Raw genomic sequence first — 9,018 nt, forward strand, 5'->3', positions numbered from 1 at the left:
AATCGCAGAATAACAAGTGATAGCGAGAAAGTCCTTGACATCAACACAGCCCTCTTTGAGGGTGATCTGACCAATCACGCCTGAGAGTCGTGATTGTAATACATTCATTACAATGTATAACTGTGTCTCCAGGATACAATGCAGTATTCTATAAATAGGCCTCTTTGTAGGTTGTCTAATTGAATAAACGGCTTCTCCACGGTTCAAAGTAATCTGTATCAAGATTTGCGTGTTGACTTTACACGTAACAGACGTGTGTGTGTGTGTGTGTGTGTGTTTGCGTGTGTATGTGTGTTAAACAGCCTCCCAAGCCCCTTTGTAACTAGTGCAGTCTGCTAGAGTATACTTTTTAAGAGCTCCCCTCTGTAAAGCAGCCCATAAATCTTCAGTCCGTTGGACCGCTGTAACTTCCAAGTGGTCAAAATCGGCTCTTTTTCCACACTTACCTCTTACTCACCTTTGGAGCCCCTCCATCTGTCTGCCTGAGAGCGCCGAGACAAGAAACCTCTGTTCCCCTCCCTCTACTAATTTATTACGACGGGGTGGGGTCCACACAACTTAATTCCAGCTCCTTGAGACTAGCCTGTCTTAAGAAAGAGAGAGAGAAATTGAGATGGGACAGAGTCAGGGGGTGAGGACGTGGACAAGAGAGAGAGCGAGAGAGAAGTGGGTGAGTAGGAGAGAGGGAAAAGTGGGAGCTCGGAAGTGTGAAACATGCCTATAAAGTGTTGCCTTCTCTTTTTATGGGCTTCCATGTGCCATATGGAGCCGCTGTCCCGTTAAAAGAGCATTCAGCTGCCAAGGCGCCGCTGATCTAGCATCCGCCCCGCTGAACCCCAGAGAGCCCTCTTCTGTGCTGACACACAGCACATGTGTCCACTAGCTCGGGGGCCCCGGGGAAGAAGGGAGGCCTAGGAGCATGGGAGACGGGCAAAAATAATTAAAAAAAGAGTTGCATTAGTAGACCCTAAAGGAGAGGTATCATCTTTGTGAAGAGGTCACATCATTAGGGAGAGATGCTTGTGGAGACTGAGCAGAAAAGGTCAGATTAGAGGAGGAAGCTTCACTAGAATCTGCTCGGTAATGGCTGAACGGGGCTACATGATAGGGGGAGGTCAGAGCCACTAAATGAGAACGGTAGGGTTATCCAGTTGGTTGCTCAAGACGAGGGGGGGAAATGAGGGAGTGAGGAAGCGGTGTAATTGCAAACACACCAGAGTCTGTTCCCAATTAGGGGAATGCCGGGAACCGAAAGCGAGATGGAAGATAGGACAGAGACAGTCGCAGATAAATATTCAAAAGCAGAGAGAAGGTGAGGAATGAGGCAGACGCGCACTCTGTGTATCATTTGTTATGAAATGTTTTCTCGGCCCATAAGCCCCTGTAACATCGTGCATATGGCGAGAGACCAAAGTAGTGTGCTTAGCAACCAACTTCGGCGGCAGCTTCCAAAACATTTTCATTTCAGCGAGGGAAGCCGCAGCCACCATGGAAGCAGCCGCAGAACAACACCCAGGCACAAATTGAGCCTTACAGCCAGACCTCAAGGAGTCAGTGCCCCCCCCCCTCTCCTCCCCTCTGTTTAAAACCCCCTTACTCCCACCACTACGAGAGACACACCATGTGTACAGTGTGTCTCTCAGCTCGGTGTGCCGGTGGTCTCTCTCTCTCTCTCTCTCTCTCTCGAGGACACTTCTGCTCTGTTTGCTTCAGATCTCTCCTCCACTACTTTAATGACAAGCTGACTGGTGCCTTCTTATTTTCTGGTGGTCTCTATCTGCCTCTGAATGAGTATGTGATGTATGACTTGACATGTGGCTGAATACGTGAGGGGCCGATGGCTGACAATTAACCCGGTACAACAATGCTCCATCATATGAAGAGGAAAAAAAAGGACGATTTCTAAATGGTCCTCCTCCCAGTCTTTTATATCTGTCTGCACATTAAAATGAAACCCCACCAATGTATTTATTTCTTGCCAGGCCAACCTGCCCCTTCTGCAGAGAGAGTTACTCCACTGTGCACGGGCAGCCAAGCAGACCCCGGCACAGTACTTGTCCCAGCATGAGCATCTCCTGCTGAGCACCACCATGGCCTCCTCTCCGGACTCCTCCGAGCTGCTGATGGAGCCTCCGGAGGCGGTCACCAAGAGACACAGCCCCAACAGGTTAGCTAAAAGCGTACGCTAGTGGAAGTCTACATACACGGCCTTCGTACTTCTGCTCACTTATTTTAATTGCCCACTTCCCCCCCTCCCTCCTTCAGAGCCAAAGAGAATGGTTTCCACGAACGTGAACGTCCGCCCCCGGCCATGGAGCCCGCCGCCAAACGGATTTGCACCATCAGCCCCGCTCCCCGACACAGCCCCGCCCACCCGCTGCCCCTCAGCGCCCAGCTTCACCCGACCCCTCCGCCCTTGCAGCACTACGCCCTGGACGACATCGCAGCGCCGCACATCCTGCACCGCGAGCACAGCCAGCGCATGTTGGAGATCCGCGAGCTCAAAGACAGGCCCAGACTCCCTGGTACGTGACTCATATTAGGTTAATTTCTTTGGACAGGTTTCTGAGAGTCATTTTGCATCTCAAGATATTTAAAGTTAATGACGACGGACATATTATTTATCCCTCTAGAGATATTCTGTCTCAGTCATGGCTGCTCGTTCAGATTTCCTCTCATTTTAGTCAATGATTAAAGGCTACCATACATCCCTGTGGACGTTAAGTCATGTACACTCGGAATTCCTGTTAAATACTTAAATGCCCAACAACTTGTACTTTTTAACACATTTTGTATTAAAAACAGACACACGCATATAATCTGCCGCAGATAACGGGCGGTCTGTGTGTCTGTGTAGACGTCCCCGTATATATATCTATATCTCTCTCAAGAGTCCACGTGTGTGTGTATAAACAGAGTCGTACTGTCCAGGCAGGGAGGGTCGGATTTACTCTGGTGTATATCTACCCTCCATTTGGGGCTTGTCAGCATGCAGTGGAAACTGCAGTAGCTCACACACACACACACACACACACACACGTACAGAAACATACCTGGTTATGTTCATGGTAGAGGTGCTGTGTTTACGAGGCCTTAGTCCCTTGTCTGACAGCCTCCCGCCCGCCTGCCGCCACTTAACTCATGTGCACACAAACGCGCACGCACACATAAACACATCAGTCCACACACTCGTGGCTTTGAACTGATGGACACTGATGAGAACCAGGAGTAGAGAAGAGGTCGAGGGGAAGGCTAGATGAGAGAGAGAGAAAGAGAGAGATCCTGTTCAGCAGCTAGTATGCATGTGGCCTTTTGCTGGCTGTTTGCTACTCAATTTTATGAGATTGTGGTTTGCTATGTCTTTGGAGTCCGTTTGTGTCTCTTTTATGTGGATATGCATCGAGAAGTTGTTGGGCTCTGCATGAGCACAAGCCCGTGTGTGTGTGTGTGCAAAAACTGTAATTGCTGTTTATTGTGCAATTATGTATTGTTTAATGCACGGTGTTGTGTAACAACTGAAATTGTGCGTGTGTGTGTGTTCGTGGTTATAATAGTCCACAGTGAGTGTCAGACCGGCTGGTTGTGTTTAGAGGTGGAGCCACTCCACTCAGCCTGAGTGTCTCCCTACTGGAATGCTGTGAGCTCCAGCGTGTGTGTGTGTGTGTGTGTGTGTGTGTGTGTGTGTGTGTGTGTGTGGTTGACAGCTGACTTCCAGATGTGTGCAGGCTCTGGGTGCTGGATGTCTGTTTTGCATCACAGGCTTCTCCTTTTCTCTTTCACCCCACCTTCGCTCGCTCACAACCCCCCCCTCTCTCTCCCCCGGTACATCTTGCATCTTTACTTTTTTCTTTGCTGCTAATTTCTTTGCCGTCACTTTGAGTTCTGCATGTATAATTACGCTACGGTAGCTCACATTTCAGATTTGCCACACCCCTTTCACTCCCTTACTGTCACTTGTGGCTTCCCTTACATTAAAAAGAATGTTAATCACATTGGCCTGTGGTCTTTCTTCTCTGTGCTTTAATCAGGCACTAACGGGGGCTACCGTGAGGAGCCGGTGGACCACAGACTGACAGACAGAGAGTGGGCTGATGAATGGAGGCATCTGGACCATGTAAGTCTGCAGACAGGCACCACTGCTGCTAATGGCCTGTGATGTACAAAGAATGTCAAATGTAATTTGTCTTATAGGATCCTACTACGCTAAAGAGTTTGAAAGCAATGACTTCTGTAGCACATCTGGATATTATACATACATTTTTTTTTTTTTGCTACCAATTTAAAACAATCACCTCCAAATTATATTACGTTTCAGTTGCAGTGAGAAGAGTTTGACACAATTATCTATAAATGGCTCAAACAAACAATCAATTTCGTGTGTGTTTCTTCATCCTCCAGGTGTTGAACTGCATTGTGGACATGGTGGAGAAGACACGGCGGTCAGTGAGCGTGCTCAGGCGATGCCAGGAGTCGGATCGCGAGGAGCTCAACTACTGGAGACGGCGTTCGAGCGAGCAGGAGGACCCACGTAAAGGAGGCTCGGGCCCCGCTCCCTTCTCGAAGACACACAGCCCCCACTCCGCAGAGCCGGGTGGGTACCGCTTCTTTCAATTCAATTATGTTAGAATGCCGCAGAAGCCAGGAACTCTGTAGTAGTTTCTGTGATTGGAGCCTATTGTTTCCCACAAGAGAAGATTGCCTCATGAACAAGCAGATGATGCCAAACCAGTGGAAAACGTTTTTGGAAAGTTTGTTGTTCTGCTTTAAGGGCCGAGTCACCCAAATTAGAGCAGAGAATATTTTGAGTGCTTCATGATGTGAGTTTTGGTCTCAGATCCTGGAGGAACAAATATGTCTTGGCAGGAAAGTGTAACTATACCCAAAAGGGGTCTGAACGCCCCTTCTCTATTTCTGCCGTCTAGTGGCCAGTAATAGAATTGCAGCTAAGTCACAGTGTTATTGAGTCCCTTTCACATTTAGTCTGCAGTGTACGGGCACAGTTATTTCTGAGTGCCAGCCTTGTCTCCCCCCCTGCTGGTCCATAGTCACAGACAGGCGCCAGGACTGGACTCGGCCATATCGGCCATATCGGCCACAGAAGGGCCGTCCTGCCGTCCTGCAGGCTCAGGGACCCAGAGCTGGCTGACTCGCCTGAGCGCCATCTGGGCCCCCAGCCGGGAAGCCTGCCTGCCTGCCTGCCTGCCTGCCTGCCTGCCTGCCTGGGCTCGAGCTGAGGAAGACTGTAGTGGGGGTGGAAATGGCGACCGGGAGGGTGAATGCATGCTTAGTTAAAGAGAGCGGATGTAAATGAAGAAAAAGAGAGAATGGTGAGACGGAGGATGTAAATTATGGGGAAAGAGGAGATGAGCCAGGTGGCAGTGCTGGAGAGAGTGAGAGTGAGAGAGAGAGAGAGAGAGAGAGAGAGAGAGAGAGAGAGAGAGAGAGCGAGCGAGCGCGCACGAGAGAGAGATTTGAGGGAACAGACAGAATGTTGACACAGCTTGTTGGTCTGCAATTCCCTCCGAGCCAAACGCATTCCTTTCCAAATCTGTCAGATCTCAGATCAGTCCAAGACTCCTGATAAACAACAATTACGTCGGTTGGCATGGCCTCGAAAGATATGCGGAGGAAATAAAAGACCAGATGACAAAGATGGTATCACTGTCCGCCTCTGTGGCCTCTCTTTGAAAGCACCTTGATTGAGCTGTCGGTCACAAAGACAGCCATTATGTCAACAATGAATCATCTTTGTAAGCCTTTGGCAGGTGCTAACCCCGTCTGTCTCTGTCTTCCCGCAGATTCCCAGCGCGACTTTGCTCCACGGCCAGGCGCAGCATACGTTACAGATGAGATCTGGAGGAAAGCTGGTGAGAACACAATCACATTTACTTACTGAGATGTGTTTATTGGGGGGGGGGGGGGGGTTAATACATATACTTGGACACAAAAAGGTAGTCCTGCATTTTTCTCGGAGCACAGATTAAATGAAATAATACTTTGATTCTGTTCTACAGAAGAAGCGGTGAATGAGGTCAAGCGTCAGGCCATGGACGAGGTTCAGAAGGCCGTCGCAGAGGCCGAACAGAAGGCCTTTGAGATGATCGCTTCTGAGAGGGCCAAGATGGAAAAGACTCTGGTTGACGCGAAGAAGAAGGCTAAAGAGGATGCCGTCATGGTCATCAATGAACAGGAGGACTCCAGTGAGGTGAGCCCGAAAAATCGGTTGAGGAGATTCTATGAAGTCATGCATTGACAATAAGGGATTCTGCACACGAGTGCATCAGATTCAATTATTTTTAAACATTCAACATACAGTTAGATATAGAGTCACTGCTATGATCTACATTTTTTTTTAAATATTAAAATTGGATTAAAAGACTACATCTAAGTGACTGGGGTAGAATCCACACTACTATCACCTGACAATGCTGGACCTCTCAGCTCGGAGCTTCACAGCATCTTTTAGCTCACTGTTATCAGTATCAGTACTCATCAGTATCGTGATGCAGGTGGTTGTTTTCAGTGCAAAAGAGATCTAAAACTCCACAACCTGCTATTTGTACAGTGGAAAACATCAAAAGAGACCAAGACGGTGTATCATTTAGCAGCTAAAAGGCTAGATATTTCCCTCAGGGGTTGGTGGAGAGAAGAGAAAAGGTTAAAGAAGGAATTTTCCAGGAACACGACTATCAATATATCACCGTTAAGTTTCTGCTTCCTCAAATAGAGACTCAAATCTGCATGCGAGACATTCCTGTGAAGACTGACGGTCTCTTTCTTTCCTTTTCTCTCAGTGTTGCTGGAACTGCGGCCGCAAAGCCAGCGAGACGTGCAGCGGCTGCAACGCCGCGCGCTATTGCGGCTCCTTCTGCCAGCACAAAGACTGGGAGAGGCATCACCTCATCTGCAGCCCAGGACTTCAGGCTCAACCCAAACCAGTGTCTGCCATCACGGCGAGCAGGGCGGCGGCCGCGGCGGCGGCGGTAGCAGCCGGGGTGTCTCCCGTCTGTCTGGTCAAGGCCCCCGACAGCGTCCCGTCAGCCTCCAGTCCCGGAGGAGACAAGGCTTCGGTCGCTTCTCGCTCCTCCACCCCCTCCACCCCCGCCTCCGGCCCTGAAACCAATGGGCACTAGGAGGCCGAGGACACCAGTGGTGAACGTGTCACCTTTCCGCTTCCCTGCTGGGGAAGAAGTGAATCAGCAGCAAGATGGGAACTATTTGTGGGTTAAGTTAGGACAACAGATTTTTCATCACACTCTTTGGAAGGAAAAACAAACAAAACAGATTATGGATGACTGTTTGAGTGTTATGTCAACTGGGACTTTGGCTTTGGGAAAGAACAGAAGGGAACGTCTCGAAAGCATCTATTGGATGAACAGATCTCCGTAACAGATGGAAATGCGTTTGTCTTCGTCCAAAAAAAACAACCAAATCTTGGATCTGCAAAGAACTGCTTTTTATCTCTGGAAGTTATTAAAGAAGGAATATGAAAAGAAAGGGGGGAACAAAGCAGTGAGGTATGAAGGCGCCTCCCCTCACACCCATATTCTCACTTTGTTGTGTATAGATTTAAGATGGCGAGGTGGCGGTGGGAAATGGAAACGGTGTAATATTACCAGCCATAAAGCATCTGCCTTCTTCTTCCTGTAGGAAAGTCTGCAGCTCCTCCTGTATACATAAATATTTCGCCAAACTTCTTCTGTCAGGTTTTCATGGAACCTCCTGTATACATAAATATTTCGCCAAACTTCTTCTGTCAGGTTTTTCATGAATGCGTGTGTCAAACAGTCGTGCAAGTTCGTGAATATTGTACAGCATATGATAACGTTTGTCAAAGCAATATTAAAAGTGAAGTGTTCAGGTATCTCAAGCCGTTTCTGCATCACCAAAGTTTTCAGTCGCTAGAGAGAGCGAGAGAGAGAGACACGTTTCCATCGCCTGTAAATGTCTTGTGAACGATATGTTAGTTATACACTAACCCCGCATCATATCTACTTTTATAAAGAGCCTAACGAGGAGCGCTGGTGACTATCTTTTAATTTCTGACCAGTCTTCAACGAGCAGAGAGCAAGGTTGAGGGTGAGCGCAGGAAGGGGAAGTTAAAACGATGTTCCACTCTGGTCGCAGTTTAATTTCGGCCCTCGTTGGCGTCACCACGGCGGACTCGGACGTTGCTCCAGATCTTCCACCATCGCAACATTTGCATCAGGGGGATCGTAATGCAGCTCTTCAAGGACCGTTTTTTCCACACAACGCAAAGAAAATGAATGATGGTTAAATCTTTTTCTTTTTCTTCATTTGAAATAATCCCCCCCCCCAAAAAAAAGGGTGAACATTGTCACTGATGCTCCCGTTGCCGTGTGGCGCAGGTCTAGAGCAGCGACTCCGACCCACGGAGAATCTCAGGAGGCAGCTAAACTGTATTTGTATGTACAGATCATTCTGTTCTTTTCTCTTTTTTTTAAAATCACAGTTGGGTTCAAGTCCAAAGTTTAGAGTGGGACTTTTGATTTGTCAAACTCTGCTGTGACAACCGAGACATTGTTCTTGTTTTTTTTTTTCTTTCTTCCGTTTGTTGTAAGATGTACTTTGTAAAGAATATTATGAGAGAATGCCTTTATTTTGTGAGCCACGATTTTCTTCGTTCTTTTAACACGTTCTTTTGTTTTGAGGCATAACTTCATACGACAAAAAGATATCTTGACATGAAGTATGAAATAAATAAATAGAATTACCTCAAAGGTTTTGTCTTTTCTCTGATTTGAATATTATGATGAAATAACGATCATTCATCACGGTGTTGGGAGAGGTGTGAAATAAAACATCTGTTAACATGTCTTGTGAACTAACAGTACTTATCTTTATTTAAAAATAATGATATCAGAAACTAAGGCTAAATATAATTTATACAACATTTAGAAACTAAATATAATTAATAATGCAGAATTTGAAATGTAGAGTCTAGAGTCTATAAGGTTGTTTAGTCACAGTTGTTTAGCACAGCATAATATTTCTTAG

At 47.3% G+C, this 9,018-nt stretch overlaps 1 protein-coding gene across 3 annotated transcripts in view; it reads left to right on the forward strand.

Moving 5' to 3' along the window:
* cbfa2t2 (CBFA2/RUNX1 partner transcriptional co-repressor 2) overlaps positions 1 to 8,739 on the forward strand; it is a 35,783-nt gene extending 27,044 nt beyond the window's left edge. Inside the window, exons 5-11 of one of the 3 annotated variants that reach the window (XM_034533797.1) lie at positions 1,983 to 2,167; positions 2,266 to 2,525; positions 4,029 to 4,114; positions 4,399 to 4,591; positions 5,799 to 5,867; positions 6,015 to 6,205; positions 6,795 to 8,738. In XM_034533797.1, the coding sequence (XP_034389688.1) occupies positions 1,983 to 2,167; positions 2,266 to 2,525; positions 4,029 to 4,114; positions 4,399 to 4,591; positions 5,799 to 5,867; positions 6,015 to 6,205; positions 6,795 to 7,133 (1,323 nt within the window). In that variant the 3' untranslated portion in view covers positions 7,134 to 8,738. Of the gene's footprint in view, positions 1 to 1,982; positions 2,168 to 2,265; positions 2,526 to 4,028; positions 4,115 to 4,398; positions 4,592 to 5,798; positions 5,868 to 6,014; positions 6,206 to 6,794 lie in introns of all 3 variants that reach the window. The other 2 variants (XM_034533798.1, XM_034533799.1) reach the window with 2 other exon arrangements.
* Positions 8,740 to 9,018: the final 279 nt, after the last annotated feature.

Source organism: Cyclopterus lumpus, chromosome 5 (genome assembly GCF_009769545.1).
Source record: "Cyclopterus lumpus isolate fCycLum1 chromosome 5, fCycLum1.pri, whole genome shotgun sequence".
NCBI classification, from domain to species: Eukaryota; Metazoa; Chordata; class Actinopteri; order Perciformes; family Cyclopteridae; genus Cyclopterus; species Cyclopterus lumpus.